This window comes from Bos mutus, chromosome 14 (genome assembly GCF_027580195.1).
Source record: "Bos mutus isolate GX-2022 chromosome 14, NWIPB_WYAK_1.1, whole genome shotgun sequence".
Classification (NCBI taxonomy): domain Eukaryota; kingdom Metazoa; phylum Chordata; class Mammalia; order Artiodactyla; family Bovidae; genus Bos; species Bos mutus.
The window spans coordinates 15,642,900-15,666,863 of NC_091630.1; the positions used below are offsets into that span (position 1 = coordinate 15,642,900).

General features: G+C 43.8%; 1 protein-coding gene across 3 annotated transcripts in view; it reads left to right on the forward strand.

Annotated features, from left to right (window-relative positions):
• The window catches only part of LAPTM4B (lysosomal protein transmembrane 4 beta), a 62,193-nt gene extending 40,447 nt beyond the window's left edge, over positions 1-21,746 (forward strand). For all 3 annotated transcript variants that reach the window (XM_070383014.1, XM_070383013.1, XM_070383012.1), the window contains exons 6-7: positions 819-914; positions 21,159-21,746. In XM_070383014.1, the coding sequence (XP_070239115.1) occupies positions 819-914; positions 21,159-21,236 (174 nt within the window). In that variant the 3' untranslated portion in view covers positions 21,237-21,746. The remainder of the gene's footprint in view (positions 1-818; positions 915-21,158) is intronic.
• The last annotated feature ends 2,218 nt before the right edge of the window (positions 21,747-23,964 follow it).

Genomic DNA, 23,964 nt, shown 5'->3' on the forward strand with positions numbered 1-23,964 from the left:
TCAGAGTGAACTCTCCAGGTCATGTGGTAACTATTTAAACTTTAGATAAACTTGCAGACTGTTCTCCACATGGCACCATTTTACATTCTCAACAGCAATGTAGGAGGCTCCATTTTCTCCATATCTTTAAACGTCTTTTAATCAAAGAATTTCAAAGCTAGAAAGGGCCTTTAAAATCATTTCGTTTTAATCTAATTACCCATGATGGGAATGAAAGTGCAAAGAGTTCATATTTTAAACATTTCCCATGAGCTCATGCTTTATTTCTAGTATGTCTTTATTTTGAACCTGAATTTTAATGATCCTCTTTGGATAGTTCATTATGAAAATGGAAATGTTTTAGTGAATTTTATTGACCATGAAGCAGATTGACATGCTATGAACCTCTTTTTTTTTTTAAGTTGACTTGTATAATAAAATTATATATAATGATGCAGAGTAAAAATCCCAATGATGCAGAGTTAAAATGTGATGAGAACTGGCTAATGAAGTGGTTGTTCTATAACTCTGAGGGGCAATCAATATTTGTAGAGAATGCTCCTTTCACTCCCTTTTCTTGGAAATTTTCTCCTACTTCGGCCCAGTCCTCCCCACCACCTTCTGCATGGTGTGGTGGAATAAGGCTGTAGTGTCACCTTTGGCCAGAAAGTTACTGTACCCAAAATTTGTAATTTTAAAGGTGTTTGGGCTTAGTAGAGTTAATGTGTGTTTACAATATATGTAAATAAACGTTTTGCAATGTGACTTTATCCATGGTGATATTTTAAATTATCTGAAGTTTGAAAATTAAGGTCCTAATAATGACTGCTTATTTGCAGGGTTACTTGATTAGCTGTGTTTGGAACTGCTACCGATATATCAATGGCAGGAACTCCTCTGATGTCCTGGTTTATGTTACCAGCAACGACACTACGGTAGGTCTGATTTCGCTTCACAAGGAGATCGCCACATGCCCCCTATATGATGCCTTCTCCGCATTTCTAGTGTTTGCTGCTTTTTTCACTGTTGTTGAGACATATTCATGAGTTGCTTAGTCATCAGAGGATTCATAGTTGAATGGAATGTATTTTGTTTTCCTTATAGCATATGAAAATCTAGATGGCTGAACTTTTGATTCACTTAAAAAGTATTACAAATAGATAATATGTGCCTCTCCACATTTGTGTATCTTAAACTTGCATTATTAAACCATGGTAGATAACTCTAGTTATTGATTCTGTATGACTATATACCTTCTCCTTTGACATGTGAAATTAAACTTAAAAAATGTGATAGTATAGGTAGAACAAATAGCAGAGCTTATTGCATTTTAAAGTCTTAGGCTGTACCAACTGAGTTAGCCAGCTGATGGAGTTTACTGTGTTTTTAAAACTTGTCCTGTATATTTAAGCTTTAGTAAAAGAATTGAGATGATCTCTGTTATTCATACTTAAATTTTCCAAACCTGTTAAGTATGATTTTGGGCAACACGTCTTCACTGGAAGTGTCTTTAAAAAATCATTGGTCCTTTATGTAAATGAACACATCTTCACTGGAAGTGTCTTTAAAAAATCATTGGTCCTTTATGTAAATGATCTTGCCTGCCTCGTGGTAAAAGGACAAGCCCTCTAGGTACTACCCTTCTGTGTCTCCATCACTGTGCCTGATGCACTGCTCGATACAGGTATGGAATGCTGAATGGAAGGATGGTGATGGGTGACATGAACATGAGGGATGATGGATCCTGGGATGGGTCCAGGTGGATGGGATTGGAGTTGATGGAATGGGCAGATCAGATGAAAGGATAAATAGAGATGATGTGTCTGTTCTAAACTAGAATGGAGTTTTTTTTTTTTTTTTGTTTTGTTTTTTAAATTGTGGTCACCTGCTCATTCTGGCCTTACTGAAATAATTTAGCCTGTTCCTAACTTGATTTCCTCATGTATCAAATGGGGATAAAACCAGTTCAGTTCAGTCGCTCAGTCATGTCCGACTCTTTGCGACCCCATGAATTGCAGCACTCCAGGCCTCCCTGTCCATCACCAACTCCCGGAATTCACTCAGACTCACGTCCATCGAGTCGGTGATGCCATCCAGCCATCTCATCCTCTGTTGTCCCCTTCTCCTCTTGCCCCCAATCCCTCCCAGCATGAGTCTTTGCCAATGAGTCAGTTCTTCGCATGAGGTGGCCAAAGTACTGGAGTTTCAGCTTCAGCATCATTCCTTCCAAACAACTTCAGACCTTATAGTAAATACACAGGTGCTAGCTGGTATCACTGATAGGTATGTGGAATTTCTGCAAGAAAGAGTATTTTATGTGAAGAGTTTTCCTAAGTCCTCAGTTAGCAGGTGTCAACCTGAGTCAGAAATGCATGAGCAGCGGTTTAAGGAGAGGCTTCACTATGATCAGATGCGCTAACCCAGCGTGCCCTTTGGGACACCTGCAAAGTCGTGTGCACTCATCACAGGGAAACACGTTCTGCCTAGCAAACCTTTAACCTTCAGAGAATTCCTTTTGGGTCAGTACGTCTCTTTAAAAAAATAACTTCACAATTACTGTAACTTTTTTTTTTAACTTTTAATTTTATATTGGAGTGTAACTTGTGACAGTTTTAGGTGGATAGCAAAGAGATTCAGTGGTTCACTTACACACATCTATTCTTCCCCAAACGCCCCTCCCATCCAGTCTGCCACATAACACAGTTAAGAATGTTTTCCTTCTCTCTCAGTTTCTAGGGTATTAGTTACCTATCAATATCTTTCTATTTTCCCTTTAAAAACACATCTCAGAATACATTCATTGTCCCGCTGAACTAGTAAAAAAGTTTGAGATTTGGGGATTTGAGAAACCAGTAAAGTTGCTAAATAAGCACGATATTATCAGAGCCTCATCCTAAATATTATGAATGTGTGGGACTTTTAATACCTCCGTTTTTGAAAAGTATTTCAGAGAAGATAATGCCCATATTGTATGTGTTTGTTTGGATGTACTTTTGGTGGTTTTTCATAGCTTTTTGAAGGGTTTTGTGTGTGAATAATATGTATATATATGTATGTATATATCATACATATATATATTACGTGTATATATATACACACACACACATACATATGTTTTGCGTATTTTTAGTAGAAGCAAAGCAGAAGGGCTTCATAGATAGATATACCTTAGATCAAGGGATATTCTTGTTTTGTCTAGATACACCTCAGATCAAAGGATATTCTTGAAATTTGTAAAAATTGTGGTGCCTAGAGAATTTAAGAATCATGAGGGAGTCCCTAAAATGCGTCCAACTAGCTTTTTAGAGGACGCTTTTATTTTCTGTTCTTTGAGATTCAGAATTAGGTAAGAATTAACAGGTACGTTTTATTTAGGGTTCAATGCACTCAGAAATGCAATGGCACCCCACTCCAGTACTCTTGCCTGGAAAATCCCGTGGACAGAGGAGCCTGGTGGGCTGCAGTTTATGGGGTCACTAGGAGTCAGACACGACTGAGCGACTTCCCTTTCACTTTTCACTTTCACACATTGGAGAAGGCAATGGCACCCCACTCCGGTACTCTTGCCTGGAGAATCCCAGGGACAGTGGAGCCTGGTGGGCTGCCATCTCTGGGGTCACACAGATTTGGACACGACTGAAGTGACTTAGCAGCAGCACTCAAAAATAGTTGTACTTAAAAAAAAAATTGTTGAGACATCCCAGCTCTTCTAATAATAGGCCTTTATTCAGAAAGATTTCCAACTTGGCAGTAGTTAATAGTAGCTAGGATTTGGGACCATGGACTGGTGCCAGCTGTGATTCTTCCTGGTGTGTTGACAGAACGTCCTGGGGGAATCGCTCCATGGTGGTTATTGGTCATTATCTTAGGCATTCTCTATCAACTTGCCATTTTTAAGATAAGGAAACTGATGATATGTTTTTACTTTTCTCAAAATTCCCAGTGACCCTTCCGCTCTCTCTTTTTCAATGAATGGTATTCCTGGGAAAGGGACATATATCATTTCTCATACCTTGCATAGATAACACAAGATAGGGATAGATCACCATCTAAAATCTCAGCTTAAAAAAAAAAAAAAATCTCAGCTTTCTGGTAGTGTTTTTAAAGTGTGTGTGTGTGTGTGTGTGTGTTTTTAAATAATGGTATTGTGAGTATTATTCTAAAGAGTCCTTATTATATCTAAAATAACATCCTTAACATCATAAAATATCCAGTATGTATTTAGATTTTCAGTTGCTTCATGTTAATTTTCCTGGCAGTTTATTTGCAACAGGATCTGTGGGTCAGTATATATTTTAAGACTTTATACTTTTTTTTTTTTAAAGAAATAACTTTGGGCCACAGACTAGATTTAACTTGATTGCATAGCTCTAATACAGTTCTCTGTATTTCCAATAAGTTAGTTGTTGGATCAAAGGACTTCTTATATTTATATTTCCATATTCCTTATTTGCAAGACTATAGTTGATGCATTTGTTCTTCCATCAGGAAGGAGATAACATCTGGTTGATTCTATCTGAGATATCAGCAGCTACTGATATCAATTCATTAGGAATTGAAATATGATGACATTCTATTAGTTTTCATTTATTAGCTGGAATATCCCTATGAAGAAAAACTTTCCCTCACTTTCTGTTTAATTACCCAGTGGTACATAGGCAATGATAAATACATATGATTTTGTTCTCTTTATCAGTTTTCAAACAAGTTGTTCCATAATTTTCTAGTGATGACCAGTGGGGCTTTTTTTTTTTTTTAAAGTAATAAATGAACTAATGAAAACAGGCCTATAATATTACAGCTGGGGATGTTCTGTTTAAAAAGGACAGCTATTTTGATTAATTTTATCAGTAAGCCTAAATAGTAAAATTTACCTACTGTTCCACATTTTAGACCTCAGTGGAAAAGCAAAATGGTTTTCTAAACAGCTAGTACATTACCTGCCCTCTATGGGGTCGCACAGAATCGGACACGACTGAAGTGACTTAGCAGTAGCAGTACATTACCATCCTTATTAATGCTCAAATTGTGCCATCTTTCCCAATTAGGGCCTCTTCAAGTTGGCATCTTTATATAACTGGTGGTTTGAGTGCTTCCTTGCTGTCTCGCTGACATTGACATTGTTCTAGGCTCACCTTGTTCATATCCTGTCCTAGACCTGGAATCAGCTATTTCTCTAAGGAACCCTGCTTCCTTTCAGTAAGGACCATAATCTGCATTTCTAGGGTTGGAGAATGGATTTTTAAAGAGGACTCTACATATTTAAAGATTGTTTTAACTAGTATTAAAGGATTTCTAGTTAGCTAACTTAAAAAAAAAAAAAAAAACGACAACAAATATACTGAAGCCTCCCTCTGTACCCTAAATAGGGGTTTGAATGATGTAGTTCTGTCATTTCCCCTGGTCTCCTAGCGTTATTAAGATATCCTCATAGTGTGTAATAACATATGTTTCCCCGTTGCCCATGTCTTTATTGGGAATCCACATGGACATAATAGCACGTCGTGTCTTTCATTTCCTATCAAGTGTTAAGCCAGATGGCTTTTCTCCCAGGCTGGAGAGTCTCAGGGTGACCTCTGTGGGAAGAGAACTGGGGCTGTGGTTGGTAGAAAATAAATGTGCTTCCGTTTTCTTCTCTAAAACAGCACACATATTATTCGGCAAATACCTACTTTTTCAGATACTACTCAGGGAGAATAGAGTTCATTAGATATTGGAGGTTATTCTCTGGGTTAATCATTCTGGTTTCTTAACTAAACCAAAACAAAAATCTTTGAAAGAAACACTTGAAGATAGAGAGGTCACAAGCGCTATTAGTTATAATGTCTCTTGGGGTCTTGGGTTTTTTGTTCCCCCCTTGACGCTCTTCCAGCGTATTCGGACTTGGGCTTAGGTCATGTCTGACTCTTTGTGACCCTATGGCCTATATACCTCATCAGGCTTCTCTGTCCGTGGAATTTTCCAGCCAAGACTACTAGAGTGGGTTGCTGTTACCTCCTCCATGATGCTCTTAGGCCAGAAGAAATACCTCATTGTTGATTTCATTAAGTAGTCAGGTCCAGACTACTTATGAGTATTAGGGTAGTACCTAACAGGCTTTGTAGTATTTTACTTGAACATTTAAAATATCCCTTTGAGTCACTGCCATACAATATAGGGTTAGGCACCCTAAAGAGAAGCAGTCTTCTCTTTAGAATGTTGTAGAAATCATGTTCTGGATACATACTACATAATAACCACATTCACTCCCCTGCCTTCATCAAAATCAAGCCTTAAGAGGAAGAGCATATTAAAATACTAAACATGTGGATTATAGAAATAGATTTCTTTCACATTAAAGTTTATGCAAATTGAATTGTTAAAACCTCTTTAATCGGCTAACAGCAGCGAAAACTTGTCACTCTAGCATTCTTGCCTGGGAAAATCTCATGGACAGAGGAGCCTGGTGGGCTATAGTCCATGCGGTCCCAAAGAGTCAGACAGGACTGAGCACAGACACAGCCAGGCCGGCTCTGAAGATCTCTGCCAGTCCTGGGCACTTCAGATTCATGTCCATTGAACGTAACCTCACAAAACAGCCCCTTGACCACAGTAATCTGCCTGTATGAACCAGAGGGTCTAGGAGGCAGTGTGGAGGGAATGGGGGGAAGAAGGTTCTTTGATAACAGGATTTGAAACTTCAGCCTGTGAGTTACTGGCTCTGAAGCTTGTGACCTAGTGAGTACTAGAATATGAGTGAGACATCTTATTTGTAATATCTCCGTTTTAGGTATCTTCTTTTCCCTTGTAATTAAGTAGTTTGTGTGATCTAAGCTTTTTATTTTTAATTTTAAAATTGTGAGAGGTTGAGGTAGACTTGGCAGCGTCTCAGAGAAGCAGAGAGAACATTCAGGAGACCATTTCCATGGTCAGGATCAGGGCGATGGTGAAGATGAGGCAGTGGTGACGCAGGGAGGTAGCAAAGGGGGTGAAGAGAGGGGAGATTGGAGAGGGCTGTCGGAGGCCGCAGCGATCGCTGCTAACGAGGGAACGTGAAACAAGCGTGATTTCTCAGAACGCCGCTTGCTGTGACTGTAACTAGAAACGTCAGATCCCTCACCTGAAGGGTAGGAGCTGACTCGGACTGAGAGGTAACCGGCCAGCCCTCGTCTCCTCAGCTGTATTCCCGCAAGCATCATCCAGCCGAGCGCAGAGGAAGCCCAGTGAGGGCCCTCCCTTCTCTGCCTCTGCCTCCTGCTCAGTGGCTTTTGTACTGTGGGTTTCTCCCCAGACACTTAGGTCACAATGGCAGGCTCTGGACCAAGTGCTTTACGTATATGAACCAGGTTGCACAAGAGTCATTGAAGTTGACCCCCTGGGTAGCAAAGAGGAAACCGAGGCGCCAAGTAGGTAACTTCCCAAGAGGACACCATGGTGAGACCTGGGGCGCAGGGCCAGTGATCACCACCGCCTCAGCCCTGCTCCAGCCCTGTTCTTCGCCCCATGGTCCTCTGGGACCGTCACTGGGCCTGGCTGCAGCCACGGCCTGCGTTCCTCCCTAACGGGGTGCCAGGTGGGCTTGGACAAACAGGAGAGGAGCAGGAAAGCTATTTGTTTAAATGATTCCTCTCAAGGAAAAGTCACAAACTTTCAGAGCAGGGGGACTTTTTTTTTTTGCTTATTTTTGCTCTCTAGCCCAGGGGAAGGAATGGAAGGGTGGCTTAAAGAAAGAGGTGGAAGGAAAGTTAAAAATAAACTTGGTAACGCCCGAGGCAGCTGCCTTGTTTGTTTAGATACATGTATGTGTATGTATTTATACATATATTTTCTTATATGTATTCTTTTTCAAATTTTTTCCCCATGTAGGTTATTAGGTAATACTGAGCAGAGTTCCCTGTGCAAACAGTAGGTTCTTGTAGTTCCCTTGTGCTGAATAGCCCCGCCTTCTATAACTCAGCTTCATCTGTGCACGTGGCTTCAGATAGATTTCTCTGTTGGTTCTAATAGAAAAACATCATGGCCTGGATTCCCGCTCAGATTTTCCCTGGGAAGCATTTCCCCTGCTTTAATGTATTCCATGCTTCAATCGGACAGTGCGTGCCATTAACTCAGCTCATATTTCTTTCCTTCCTTCAGTAAAATATAGCATTTGAAAAAAAAATCCTAATCTGTTGAAAGTTATCTCTGACCCATATAACTTTACAGTTACTTCATCCAGAGAATATCTTCAGCAATCAAATCAACACATTGATGATATTTTGACACCTAAAGCTTCTGAAAGAAGAGTTCAAATAATTCAGTTACTTGTGAACCTAAATAAAGAATATTAATCAGTTGCTTAGTTGTAACCTGTTTATACTAGCAAGTGAAGAAAAGTATAAGAGTAGCTTTGCAGTGAACCAAGAATAAAATCACCCTCTACTTTCATTGTGTTTTACTTTAAAACACACTCAGAACTTGATTTCTTATTTTATCCCACATGTCCAAAATAGAGTTCATGTTGACTTTATTCTAGGGACAAAGACATTGAATTTTATCTTGTAAATCCTGAGAAATTTTCTGGGAATGTATATTAAGGAAGTCAAAGTTAAATATATATATATATGTTTAAGATGTCCTGTAGCATTGTTTTTGTAAATTATTTAATTTTGTTTTTGGCTGTGCGGGGTCGTCACTGGTGTGAGGACTTCTCTCCAGTTGTGCTAAGCTGGGGCTACTCTCTAGTTGCGGTGCGTGGGCTTCTCACTGTGGTGGCTTCTCGTTGTACAGCACAGGCTCTAGAGCTTCAGTGGTTGCAGCACATGGGCTCAGTAGTTGTGGCGTTTGCCTTGAGCCACGTGGGATCTTCCCAGATCAAGGATCGAACCCGCATCTCCTGCATTGGCAGGTGGATTCTTTACCACTGAGCCACCAGAACCCCTGGCATTGGTTTTTAATAGCAGAAGTATCTAATCTCATTGTCTAATAATTGGGAACTGGTTTGATTTAATAAAGGCATGTCCATTTGATAAGACGTCCTTATGGCCATAAAAATCATGAGCAGTGTAAACAGCAGAAGAAAGGCTTTTGATGTTTTTTAAAAGCAGAATATAGAAGTTTGTGCTCCAGCTAGGAAAAAGCAAAGCTTGTAGACAACAGATGAGATTCTAGTAGAAATTAAGCAGTTGATTTCTTGAGTAGTAGAAAGCAAAGTAGAAGACATTTTTCCCTTCCCATTGATTCCAGGGATGGATGGAAGAAGTGTGTGGTGAAGAAGACCAGGTAAAAGGGGGATCTGAAGTTTGAAGCAGTCCTTCCAGTCCAGAGGGCCCTGGCAGCTGCTGAGCAATGCAGCTGAGCCCAGCCAGGCAGGCAGCCCCTGGAAGACAGGGTCGAGTCCTGTCCTGCAGAGGTGGGCACAGGAGGTGGCATAGCACATTCAGGCCTGGGTGCCAGGAGCGGCTGGAACCTGTGGTCGGGTTTCTATGGTGACAGCTCCCAGAGCGTTCCCTCGCCCGCCTCAGCCGTCAGGTGTTTTCATTTTAGATAAAAAATGTAGTTCTTTAGATACTTATTTTGATCAAGGTAATGTATATATATTTAGATGTCAGTATCCGAGATACATTTATTTGCACCTGAGACCCTTAATTGCATTTTAACTTTCTCTTGGGGCTACTATATTGTTTTGGTGTTTTCCTGCCCAAATATCCCACCAGGGAGGATTTTTGACCCAATTCAAAAGATTTGAGGTATGAATTCTATATAAGTATAATATGAAAGACTTTGAGTAGCTTCTCTGCGGAGAATTAAGGGAAATCATGACTTCCTCCTGTAATATCAATTTATAGTGGTTTTTTGTGAATTGATAAAATCAGCGTGGCTTGTGGGATCTTAGTTCCCCAACCAGGGATTGAACCTAGGCCCACCAGGAAACTCCTGGTGTAGTCAGGATTTTCTCCTGTAGTCAGGGGTGGGGGCATGGGTGGTCCTCACTAGAGTCCTCCAAATTCATTTATGTTCTTCTTGACTCCTGATGAATTCATTGAGTACGAGATGCCATTGGCTATATATTGCACTATTATTTTGGGTGCTTCTTATTGTCAAGTGCTGTGGGTTACAAAGCACAGGCTAAATTCAGGTGCTAAAATGTATTGTGTACCTTAGAATTAAAAATACATGGTTATGTGTATGTGTGTCTTTAGTTAAACACGTGTGTGTCTCTGTGTGTGTGTGTGTGTTACAGGTGGGAGTGTTTAGAAAGTTTGGGAACAGTTATTTTAGATGGCTTCGATAAAGTCGGACTTTGTTTTGTGATGGTCCTGTCTGAAATGCCCAAATGGCAATTTTAGTTAATCATGGAGAGTCATGATTCAACTATCCCTCCTTTGCTTTTTGGCCTAAATTAAGGGGCAGATGTGATAATGTAAATGTTGCCTGTTTGTTTGTTTTAACTTTTTCTTTTGTATTGGGGCATAGCCAATTAACAACAATGTCATGGCCGTGTTACGTGAACAGTGAAGGGTCTCAGCCACACACAGACACGTGTCCATTCTCTCCTAAACTCCCCCCTCCAAGCTGCCACATAAATGGTTGCCTGTTTTAAACCAGGTGCATTGTAGACTCTTAGGGGTGTAATAAATGGTGAAGACATAAATATTTTGACTACTCGGGATTAATTTAAATGGACCTTTGTTAGATTCTAATGCCTGTAAATGATACAAGTGATTTCGGGCTGTGTACTTTCACATTATCACATCTTCTAAGGTCAGAATTTTTTTCTATAAAAATTTTTTTGTCTATAAAAAATAGACAACTGCATGCTCAGTTGTGTCCAACTCTGTGTGTGTGTGTGTGTGTCCGTGTGTCCTCCAGCTCTTTGCAGCCCCATGGACTGTAGCTTCCCAGGCTCCTCTGTCCATGGAATTCTTCCAGACAAGAGCACTGGAGTGGGTTCTCATTTCCCGGGCTTCCCAGGTGGTGCTATGGTAAAGAAGCTGCATGCCAACGCAGGAGACACAGGAGACGTAGATTCGGTTCCTGGGTCAGGAAGATCCCCTGGAGAAGGGAAATGGCAACACTCTCCAGTATTCTTACCTGGGAAAATCCCATGGGCAGAGGAGCCCAGTGGGCTGTTACAGCCCTTGGGGTTGCAAAGAGTCGGACATGACTTGAGCACACACACGCACCATTTGCTATTCCAGAGGATCTTCCCAACCCAGGGATCAAACCCACGTCTCCATTGGCAGGTGGATGCGTTACCACCTCGCTACCTGGGAACCCTCTGTAACGAAAGAGTCAGCTTTAAATTTGTTAGGGTTAGGGTTTTAACCTCTAGTCCTGAACTCTACTTTCTCTTCAGTTTTTTTTTTTTCCCTCTTCTCTCTGTTGCTGTCAAATTGATCTGAAATGTAAATCTGGTTTTGTCATCCCCACATTTAAAAGTGTTCAGGATTTATGCTGTTTATTACTGTAGTGTTTCCCAACTGTGATGTCATTCCCCCTTTGCTATGTAACAGTCATTTGTAAATAGTGGGGTTATATTTTAAATCTGAGTTTGCCAATGGTTTGCCCTTTTTTTGGTCCTTTGAATAAATAAGAACAAATTTAGCATTTTCTCTCCAACAACATCAGTCTCTGCTCTACAGTCTTACATTGTAATATTTTCTTGAAGCCAGAGGAGGGAGTGGAGTGATAACTTCATCCTGCCGAGTTCATCTTATCTGTGAAGCGGCTACGAGGGACTGTTAACTGATGTGTTATCAATAGCTGTAGGTTTCATGAGCTGTGGTGCTGTCATGAACACCGTGCCCCTTGCCTCCTTCCCCTCAAAGGAGCCAAAAAAACAAAAGGATAAGGAAGTTTCCGTTTATAGTGGTGGTTTCTTTATTTGTCCACACTTCGATGAGAGCGAAGGGCAGTTGGTTTTGTGCAAGCTCGCCTGTGTATGCCCATGGGTGTCTCTCGCACGTGGCATCACCAAAGCCCCCATCCTCTGCTGGTGGGGAGGACTGTGAGTTTGTCAAGACAGTGGTTCCACTTCCCGGCCTTGCTGACAAGTCCGGCTGGGGTCTTGCCTGTTGTTCCAAGGCTCATCGCTTGTAATCTCAAGCACCCAGGTCTTCAGCTGAAGCACACCATCTACACCTTTGCCGGTGTTTCTCAGTTTTTCGGGGACAGTTCACATATGCTCTCCCTAGCTCTTCGGTGGGCATTCTCCAGCCTTCAGTCCTCATCTGCTTCCCCAGCACCAGGCACAGCAGCTGCCCTCTGGTGGCTGCTCGGGCGTCCTGGGCTGAGGAGTGAATGAATGGACGTGGTGTTCCAGCCGCAGGCACTTCTGACTTTAGAACCGTAACTAAATGAGAGGTGCCCACACCTCTGCAGACGTGGCAGCCTGCAGGGGAACGGTGCCCGTGTTGTCTTCTTTCTCTTGCTTCAGTTACCTTTGTGAAGTTTGGTAAAGGAGGGAAGAGGGGAAGGCTAGGGGCACTGGGCGGGAAGATCAGCTCTGGGGGAGGTGAATGCCACGTCCACTCCCAGCTTTTGAGGTCAAAGGAATCGTGACCTCAAAGGTCTTCTCCAGAAGAGTTACTCATGGTTCCTCCGCTGGGCCCTGGGACATATCCTTCATGGTCAAGAATGGAAACACCGTCAGGATTCCTGAGAGCGAGCGAGCGAGCGAGCGAGCCAGAGTTACGTCCAATCGGCTGTCAGTTCAGTGACCTTCCCCTGAGGCTTTTATCCAGCCGTCTGCTTGCTTCATCTTGTGGCTCAGAGCCCCTTACGTGTCACCCTGCCGCGCTTCCCGCAGCCACCAGAGCTGAGGCGGGGAGAGAAGCTCCTTTTGTGACCCACGTGAAGCCGCTTGTGAGGAGAATGTTCATTGGTGTCGCTTTCTTAAGGAAGGGGTGTAGTTGAACTAGTTAGGATAACACTGCATTGGCTGTCCTGCAGGTTTTGGAGCATTGCTTCCATTTACTGAGCGCCCAGGTGCTCAGCCTGTGCGCTGGGTGTGTTGCCTTCCTGACGCCCTTACCACCATCTTTTGACGAGTGTCAATTGTGGTTTCCATTTTATAAGGACGGAAGCTGAAGGTGTTAGTGCTTCATGCCACCACCACCGATTGCGTCTAGAATTTGACCACAGCCATATAGCTGAAATGCAATGAAAGAACTCCCATCTGGACACATCTCTGTTAAGACAGAGATGTGTCCAGATGGGAGTTCTCTGTGATGACAAAGGACATGGAAATGTAAGACTCTTCTCCTTTAGAAACTTTTTGGAGGGGAGAGTGGTAAACATACAAGACAGTTAATACCACAAGAGATGATACAATTTAATTGATAAGCTGCTTATGTAAGTGCTTCAGAAGAGTGCTGTACTATAGTTACTGCCATTTCTAGTGTTACTCTTATGACTTCATATTATCTATAAAGAATATGGAAATATCTAACTGATGTTTTTATTTTAAAAACTAATTCATTTGTCTGATCCCAGAGAGCAATAGTGGTAAAGAATCCTCCTGCCAGTGCAGGAGCTGTAAGATTCGAGGGTTTGATCTCTGGGTCAGGAAGATACCCTGGAGCAGGAGATGTCAACCCACTACAGTATTTTTGCCAGGAGAATCTCATGGACAAAGGAGCCTGGCGGGCTACAGTCCATGGAATCGCAAACAGTTAGACATGACTGAACGTCTGAGCACACACACAGTTGCATAGCATAATTCAGAGGAGAAGAATAATTGTGTCAGCTGCTGCTGCTGCTAAGTCGCTTCAGTCATGTCCGACTTTGTGCAACCCCATAGACAGCAGCCCACCAGGCTCCCCCGTCCCTGGGATTCTCCAGGCAAGAACACTGGAGTGGGTTGCCATTTCCTTCTCCAATGCGTGAAAGTGAAAAGTGAAAGTGAAGTCGCTCAGTTGTGTCCAACTCTTCACAACACCGTGGACTGCAGCCCACCAGGTTCCTCCATCCATGGGATTTTCCAGGCAAGAGTACTGGAGTGGGGTGTCATTGCCTTCTCCGGTAATTGTGGCTAGAATATTTCAGATCTCTGGAAGTGATTTGAACCTGAACCTGGGGTTATTTGGGCTTTCTGTTGAATGACAAGAAAACATTTGGGAGAGAGAAATCATGGGGAAAAGGAGTCCGATTGGTATTGAACTTGCCGTACTAGGGAGTCATAGAAATAAATCAGACAGGACAGAGCCAGACAGTGGGCTGCTAGTGGCCTGGGCCTGAGTGGCGTGAAGAGCATGTATTAAATGAGGAAGTCCTTTGTTTCCCAGGGCTCACATCTGTTTCCTGGGGGCCCCTCAAGGCATCCTGGTTCTCTAGTTTCCATTGGTGTTTGGGGCACCCTAGATGAGCTTGGGTCTCACAATACAGGAGGAGAATCTCACACAGGCCAGAGGCCCCCCTGACCAGCTGCTCTGTGAAAACACATTTCAACTCCTGGGCAGGGAACTCCCAACTGCACTGTGCTCCCTGGCTGCTCTGTTAGTGCCTGCTCTACACGTGTCCTGTGCCCACCACCCTTTTTGGCTTCGACGAATCATCTCCAGCAAGTTAGGATCCTTTTCCGGACCCCTGCAGAAGCTCAGAGCGAATGTGTAACTTACCCACTGGCCAGGAAGCAAGAGGGATGTGGTGGCCCTGAGCCTGCCCACTAGCCTCAGGTTTGCAAGTTGCCCTTTGATGATTGACTTCTTTTCTTCAAGACTGTTATGATTATTCTTTTATTTTAAAACTATTTTTAACACAGTATAACATGTGCGTAGCTAAAAGTCATGGTAGTGCAAAGTTTATTTCTCAATGGTCTGCTGCCATTTTCTTGCCCGTTCTCCACTTTCCAGTCCAGAAGTAAACATTGGCAACTCGTTTCTTCAGGTATTTACCTCCGTATTTCATCTACAGTACTAATTTTTTAAAAATCAGTTTGAGATCCCTTTTGACTTCTTGGATAGGATTTAAGTTTTATTCTCCCTATATTCTCCACTGCCTTCATCTGCCTAATACAGTCACATCAGATTTTTTTGTTACATCCCCAGTTAGTGTTTTCCTTGATTTTAAGAAAATATTGCTCAGTGCAGAGCTCTGTCATGTACATCCCTGTTCTTGTACAATTCTCCCCCCCACCCCCGCCCCCAAGCAAACATTGCTTTGTTTTTTCAGCTGCCGAGTTTTTAACCTTTTACCTTGCTGTGATCTATCAGATCTGTCCACTACATAGTAATATTTCCCAGATGTTTGACTCTCTGAGATAATCAATCAGTTCTTTTTTTATTTTAAACTAAGGTTTCTCCTGTTCCAGGGTGGATGAGGTGCCACAGGCCCTCATCCTGGGCCTTGATTTCTTCTTAACCTGTTTCATCCTTATTAGGATGTAGACCAGCAGACAGACTGCCGTTGCAGTTTGCCTTATGCCTTACACCCCCCTCCCCTACAGTCCAGGACCCCAGGATCTTGGATGGTTCTTTGAGAATCTGATGAGAGCTCTGAACACTCTGCCCAGGAAAATAAATGCACACATATAAAATTTGGCACATAATTTTGTGAATGTCGAAAGATAATTTATATAACATTACCTACACTGTAATCCTATCAACCATAGAGTTCTGAATAAGTCTTCAGAACCTTAACTCTGATACTACAGTGAAACTACATTTACTATTTTTCCTAATACATAATTCTTTACTCTTAAGCATTTTATCATTTCCTAGTGTTTGATGGAGTGAGTGAGTTTTCCAAATTTTAATGACTTGCAGAAGTGTGGCCAGTTGGAATCACTTCTATTCTAGGGTGTTCCATTTTGCAACCTTTGATGTTAATCTGTTTCTCCCTCCAACTGTTCTGTATGTTGATGTAGCTGAGGATGAAGATCCCCTTATAACACTCTCCATATTTGTTGAGTTGAATGGAAATGAATGATGAGCTACTTTCCTGGTAGTGCATGTCCCCTAGCATGACTGCTCCCAATGAAAAAAGATACTGTGTATATATAGATGCTAATCTTCCTAAGGAGCAGATGCCCTGCTGGGGTCATTGACAAGAGGGATTTTCCATCTGCATGAAAGGGAGTTCCACCATCAAACACTCAATCTGTAGTTGAGATCCTATTAAGACAAATTCCTGGGGTCTGTGCTTAGACTAGAGCTTGGTTGTATTGAATATTGCTTGAAGTGAAGCGGTGCATGGCTGCAATATATAATGCATTTGTCTTTATCCACTCATTGATTGTTGTTCAGTTGCTCAGTTGTGTCCAACTCTTTGCAACCTCATGGACTGCAGCACACCAGGCTTCCCTGTCCTTCCCTATTTCCCAGAGCTTGCTCAAATTCATGTCCCAGTTGAGTTGGTGATGCCATCCAACTGTCTCATCCTCTGTACATCCCCTTCTCCTCCTGCTCCTTCAGTCTTTCCCAGGATCAGGGTCTTTTCCAAATGTGTTGGCTGTTCACATCAGGTAGCCAAAGTATTGGAGCTTCAACTTCAGCACCAGTCCTTCCAGTGAATATTCAGGGTTGATTTCCTTTAGGATGGACTGGTTTGAGCTCCTTGCAGTCCAAGGGACTCTTGAGTCTTCTCCAGCACCACAGTTAGAAGGCATCAATTCTTTGGTGCTCAGCCTTCTTTATGGTTCAACTCTCACATCCATACATGACTATTGGAAAAACCAAAGCTCTGATTATACTGACCTTTGTCATCAAAGTGATGTCTCTGCTTTTTAATATGCTGTCTAGGTTTGTCATAGCTTTCCTTCCAAGAAGCAAGCATCTTTTAATTTCATGGCTGCAGTCACTTTCCACATTGATTTTGGAGCCCAAGAAAATAATGTCTGTCACTGTTTCCATTATTTCCCCATCTGTTAGCCATGAAGTGAATGGGACCAGATGCCATGATGTTAGCTTTTTGATTGTTGAGTTTTAAAACAGCTTTACACCTTCTTCAAAAGGCTGTTAGTTCCTCTTCACTTTCTGCCTTAAGGGTGGTTTCATCTGCATATCTGCGCTTATTGTTATTTCTCTTGGCAGTCTTGATTCCAGCTTGTGCTTCATCCCCCTGGGCATTTTACATGATGTACTCTGCATATAAGTTAAACAAGCAGGGTAACAGTACACAGCCTTGACATACACCTTTGCCAATTTTTGAACTCACTGAGTAACTGCTGTTTATTAGATAGCAAGGTAGGGCATGATGTACATTTTTAGTCTTCAGAGATTATTTTTTGGCCATTCAGTGTGAATGATCAAATTTCTTAAAAAAAAACAGGGCTTAACTAAATGCCAGCTTCTAATAATGTCAAAATAATGAGGTTTCCATTAAGTTTTGTGTTGTAGGGCATCTTAATTGGCATTTTCTATCTTAATTGATCCTACAGTTATTTTCTCAGATTCCCAAGTTGCTTCATTGATTTTACTTGAAAAGGACAATAGCCAGTGTTTGCAGTCAGTTTTAACACACTGTAAGAGAAGCAGTATGGCAATCCTCATTTCATCAACGCTTCCTTGAAATCATCATTAAAATTAACATCATGTAGCTTAAACAAAGATGACACTATCCCTTCAGAATTTAAAACCAACTCCATTTGGAGAAGTGTTCATTGAAAATAATTCAGGAGTATGAAGTGCTCTGTGAAGAGTATTTTCTGGTCTGCATTTAGTATGTGGTCACGGGGAGGTGAAGACAAGCGTGAGGGTGTCAGTATCTTCACCAGGTACCTTGACTTTGGATCTGGGGTCCAAGGCAACAGAATATTTGAGAGAGAAAGCCCATGAGGATGCTAATGATAATGAAACTTGAAAATGAGCTTGAAAGTAAATAGCAAGAAACAGTGACACACGGCCAAACCTAATGTGAAAATAAGTTTTTGGCAAGCAGAAGACAAATTTGCAGCACTTTCTCTTCTTCAAGACAGTTTTGTGTTTAATCATCTGTGAACATTTTGGAAACTTTGAGTGTTGCATTTGGCTCCTGGTGGGGAACAAAAATAAATTGGCTGTGATGGCTGATTTCACTTCTTTTTGAGTAGCCTCACTGTGTTTTATGGTAACTCCTCCAAGGAAAGTGACAGATCGGAAGCAGCTGATTGCTCAGTGAGGTGGTGCAGCATAAAGCCAATGCCGAGTCTTTGCAAAATCGAATATTTCTATTGCTGATCACAGCTGTTTCTGCTGGTTGTATCTTAACACATGTGTGACATGCTCACACACACGTGCTGGAGGCTGAGTCCTCAGGTCAGACGTGCAGTTGCAGAGAGCTTTAGAGAATATGCTCTGCTCCAGCTGAGACTGTCAGGCTTCCTAGTGGACATGCTGCTGCCAGAGACCCGAAATGCTCCTCGAGGGGGACAGGGGTCCCCTCTGTGCTCTGACCTTGGCCTGTCTCTCCCGCCCCTTCTGCACCACCCTTAGCATCCCATCACAGCCCCTGGGTTCCCAGGAAGCGCTCTGCTCCCATCCCCCTCCCCACACCGGTGCCCCCGCCTCCCTACCTGCCTCCCTACCTGCCGGGTGGCCCTCTTCATTTGCTGCCTGGTCCTGCTCATCCTCCCGAGGAGCTTCCCTGCCCTCCAGCCCACCTCAGCTGTCCTGTTTGTTTTTGGACATCTTGTCCACACCCGCGCCTCAATCTCGGTTCATCAGCATGATGCACCCATCGCTGCCCTGCCCGGGCCGTGCATCGAAACACAAAACACAGATCTTAGTAAAGTTACAAAGTCACAGGCGTTTGGCTTCATAGTAATCTTAAGTGGGTCATACATGGCTACAAAGGAGAGGTATGAAATTTCCATTTTTCACCTAACATGGAAAAGGTGTAAATCCACTTCCATAAATTAAATAAGGTCCTCATTTTGCACCCTGTAAACCCTTTCATAATGCCGTTAAGGGCTAGCAGAGTCTCAGCACGGGCCACTTCAAAGAGCATTCTCTCGAGTTCTCTAGAACGAATGTTCCTCCACAGACAGCAAGGTGTGTTCACGTGCGAGAGGGGGGGTGGGCATGACCCAGCACCCTCTGTGTCGTCAGTCAGTGTTGGCTTGTTGGATGCAGGGCACACAGGGACGCTTCCTGGCCTCGGACAGGCGCCTGTACTGAGCGCGCCCTGGGTGCTCTTCCCTTCCATCGCCGCCAGCAGCAGCCGAGCCCTCGCCCTGAGTCTCCCTGGGCAATGCCCAGGGGGAAGGACTCACACAGGTGCGGCGTCGCCACCACTTCCGGGAACAGTTCTCAGACCCGTTTGACGTTCTTGTGGGTGCTGAGCCCAGTTACCTGCTTCCGGCTGGGTGACCCACTTCCCATGGGTGCAGCTCCCAAGTCCATCTCCTCCCCACCCCCGTTAGCCACGCGGAGCTGGCCTGGTCTCCTGGTGACGTCTCACCTTTGCCTGCCACCTTGCTCTCCAGCCTCCCGGGTAGAGGGCGCCAGAGGAGGAAGGCGTCTTCCCTCCCAGTTCGTGCGAGCCCCACAGCGTTCAGATCTTACGTCCGTGGCCCCCAGGGCAGCGGCACGGGCGGCCCGTCTCCCTGGCAGCGCTCCAGCACGCACCTCGTCTCAGGCAGTTTCCAGGGCCAGCGGCACCCCCCCTTCCCCGTGAACAGCGCCTCTGCGGCCGCCTCCCCACACCCGGTCAGGTGGTTTGCTCGCTTGGCCTGGTTCTATCCAGGAGGCTTCTCTACTCCAGTGAGTTCAGCCACACTGTCTCTGACAGTGATTCCCCGGCCTTTGTGGGAGACCCCTTTCCATGTTCCTCCCGTGAGTTCCCTCAGTCAGCACTCTTAGCTGTCAGTGTTCTCCTTTTTTGTTCCTCTGAGTTCTCTGCACCTCCGACCTCCTGTTCATACCGTAATTCTTTGTTAAACTTTTCTCTGTTCAAACCACGGGGTGGTTTCTGTCTCCTGAGGGGACCCTGACCATGCAGATGCCCGCTACCATTGTCCCAGCTCCATACCACCCCACCAACCATACGGAGTCTTCCAGGGCCGGCCTGCAGGACAGCGCACTCAGTTATTCCCCTGACACTGTGCCTACTGGCCAGCAGACCCTGGGTTAAGGAAGACAGGACTGCAGCCCGGCACTTGTTGAAACACTAGAAAAGGAGAAAACCAAATAGTGTAGTATATTGAGTTTGTGTGAGTGTGCGTGTATGTGTGGTGGGGGGTGGGAGTAATGTACACAAAACTTAAAGAGAAACTTGAGAATTTTAGTGTCCTCTAGGAGCCCAAGGGGATAGATAGATGGCATGGCAATTCATGGAATTGATAGATGTTTACCACTTTAAGTCATGTCCATAATAGAAAAAGTATTAATAACAAAATGTGGTTTTGTTGTGTTCTACTTTATTTGTGAATATTCTTTTTCTTTCCACAAAGACCTTGAGTTGGGTAGGGTGTCTCAACACACCTCATCTCTGAATTCCTAAGGGCAGGAACCGTCCTGTGGTAGGTGTACAGTAAATGTTAGTTGACTAGAGGCCAGTCACACGGAGTTGATGTTCTCTGTTTTGTAAATACTCTGCAAAGTCAAAGTCAGCCAGTGTCTTCTCATATTGATAGTTCATAAGCGATTACGTGCAGTTATTTTTGTCCTTGAAATGTAAACAGAAAGGTTGTTCATGAGCTTAGGATTTTTGTGCTTCCTTTCCCGCCATTTACAGATAACATCAGCCTCGTCAGATGTGTAGCACAGCATGTGAGTTGTCTTTTAGACCTCTAATTCTCAGGGATCCCTGTGGTGCAGACATAGAAACGGAGATTGGCTTGCTTAGCTGTGGCAATACTGATAGGATGTGGCTGAGTCCTGGCTTGGAGTCCAGGATGATACCAGAGCTCTTGTGTTTCCCACTTCACTGCCCAGGTCTCACCACACGTGGCCCTGTGGTGAGTCAGGCACCTGCCCTACTTCTGTGAACACACATACATGTCACCCCAGAGCTTTTGTTCCTCTTCAGAGCCACTCCTTGTCCTAGAAACACACCCCTCTGACCCCCCTCGGGCACTGTGACATCCAGGTACAAGTGGAAAAGGATTGGAAAACTCAAAAGAAGGCCAGAGGTGTCTTTCCTTCACTTGATGGATTCAAAAATCTCTCCTCCCCCCAAAATCTAGCCGCTTGCTGAACAATTGATACCTGTACACGTTATGGAGAAACTTGAGCTAAAGTGAAGCCCAGGGAGCAGGTGTGCACCTTTAACCTCTGACCCTTGTCTTCTCTTCCTCCCAGGTGCTGCTACCCCCGTACGATGATGCCACTGTGAACAGCGCCACCAAGGAGCCGCCGCCCCCGTACGTGTCTGCCTGAGCCTGGAAGTTGGGCGGCATGAGAGCAACAGCCAGACTTGTCATTCATAAGAGCAATAGTTCTTTAATTTTTCTTCTGAGATGAACTCTCTGAGCTTATTTGTCGCAGAAATGCTACAGTTTAAAATTTTAGATGTTAAGTTGAAACTCTGTAGTTTGAAACCTATGCTTTAGCTGGAGCACCTTGCTAGAGTAGCTGTAGAAATTCTCTCTGTGGGGTGGGGTGGGGTGGGCTCCCCTAGTTTTCCCTCTGCGTTGGAACTACCCGACAACCCGGATGAATCTTGAGTCCGAGACGTCTGTTGTACGTGCTGAGCCCCAGAGTCGAAGACTTTCCAACGCTTTTCTCTTCACTCCCTCTTTCTCTTTTTGAACGTGTATAATCAAGTCAAAATTAGACAGTGCTTTCCTTGGCCATTCCAATTTATAGAAGAAACCCTTAGGAGAATAGGAATGTTATTTGTGTAAGGAGTCCATATAAATACATAAATAAAACAAGAATTTCCTTAGACATTTACTTTATGATTTAAATTTGGTGATGGTTTTTGAGTTTGCTGGTCAAGGATTTTGACTGTGAGACCCTCTGATAATCCATGGCAAGGCAGACAGTCGGTGGCCGCCCTGCTGGCTGCTCTTGTCCGCGCGCGTCTGGGGTCACAGTGTGGCGTGTCGGGGGGACTGATGGATTTGGTCCTTTGTGCTGTCAAGTCTCTCTTTCCTCTCCTTTTCCTGTCCCTGCTCAGAAACCCCTCTAGCTCAGTGTTCTGCCCTCGCCTGACTCGGGGAGGACACCCACCACCAACCTTTGTCAGGTGCAATTACTGATATATATTTATCTACCAATATGAAAGAAGGTTTTCTTCTCTCCCTACAAGGTGCAACCTGCTACTGTGAACTTCTGAGTATGCCTTGTGGTCTTTTAAAAGTCTTCTGAAAAATGGGAGGTGGGGGCTGGAGGCGGGGTTGCTTTCCTTGTGAAATAGCCTTGTCTTGACTACCTGAATTTCCAGAGATTTTTGATATATTCACATGTTCAAAAGTCACAGCTCTTCATTTTGTTCACTATTGGATGTGCTTATAAATGAAGGTTTGCAATTAAAGTGAGATTTTTCCCACATTCAAGAAGACCACCTTTTGACTCTGGTGATTGTGCCTGGAAACACTTCTTGGCCACTTGGGACTGTGTTAGACACAGAATTTGGCCCGAGGAGGAGGCTCTATGGCTTGTCTCACACATAGGTGTTTTTTTAGTATCTTCATGCTGATAAAATCAGAGCATCTTGGGCCAAGAGAAAGGGAGAGGACAGACATGAACTTGCAGCATTCCTAACCCCGCCTCTGCCAACTCAGCTGCTTCGAATCTGATTGCTTTCTGTCCGCAGTGCAGTTGTAACAGGCTGTTTAGATTCTCTTGTGTTCAAAGGGAGGTTAAAATAGGAGGGATTTTGGCTTGTTTCCAGATAGGTGTTTCAGATACTTTGGAAATGTAAGGAAAAAATAAGAGGTGAAGGGGGGGGTGGTTTTTATCCCTGAGAATCAGCCTCAGTCATTTCTTTTGGTGCATCACGTTAGTATTCCATATACACTCAACCTCAGAAATTCTGTTCCTTGAAGCTCCCACCAAGTTAAACACATGCAGGGTTGTTACGGATGGAAAAAGCCTATCAGATCGTTTTCACTGATCCCTTGGAAGACATGTGGGAAGTCACAGTCGTTTGCATATTACTCCCTGTGATTTTCCGGCACTTTGCTTAATCATGTTTTACACTATGAAAAATGAGGTGATCAAGTGGAGAAAAATGCTGGTTTTGAGACTCCCTTCATAGGGTCCCCAGAGGGGATCTCATTCACATGACACTCAGTGCCACCGACCAGAGGATTCATGTCACTCAGACCTCACAGGTGCTGATGCTACTGGGCCTTCCTGACGTGACATCTCAAGCTCACTCCCGAAGCTGCCCCCATCCTTACCTCTGCAGAGTAAGGAATTGTCTTCATGTGTCCAGTGTGGAGAGGTGATGGCTTGGATTAAAGTGACCCTCCAGAGCATACTCAGCAGTTCGCTGTGTCCCTGTCTCATGTCTAATACAGATACATACCTCTTTTAAATGTATTTGAAACCCCACTTTAATATCTAGCTCTGTTCTTCTGTTTTGTCGTCTGCAGAGAACAACAACAGTCATTACCTCAGTTGCTCTCATGCTTATATACTTTCTGGTCACTTGACTGTTGAGAACTGATGAGAGAGCTTTGGGTTTTTTCATCTTGAAACCCCCAAACCCTATTTTAAGGTCATGGATATTCAGCCCAGCACCAGTAGATGTGCAAATGGGCCCACTGATAAGCAGCCTGTGGGAGGGTTTGGAGTCTGTTTGCTGGACAGAGGGAAGAGAAAAACACATCTTTGGGCTTAGATGGGGTCTGCCCACTCTAGAAATCCAGCCTCCATTGAACGAGCCAGTCGGGTTTCCAGAATGTTCTGTCACATGAAAGGGCCGGTTGACTCACTGCTCCCCTTCCTGTACCTTCTTTCTACGTAAACACATGAGCAGCATCTCCCCCAAATCCCTTGTCCCTATCCTGTTGTTCTGCATAATGCCAGACAGGTTCTCTCCATCCTTCTTTATCCCCCTATTTTTTTAAACTCTAATGGTCCCAAAATGTGTTTAGTTTGACTGCTTAGCTGAACCACACCTTATTGTATTTGTCTTTTCACCTTCACTTCAGTT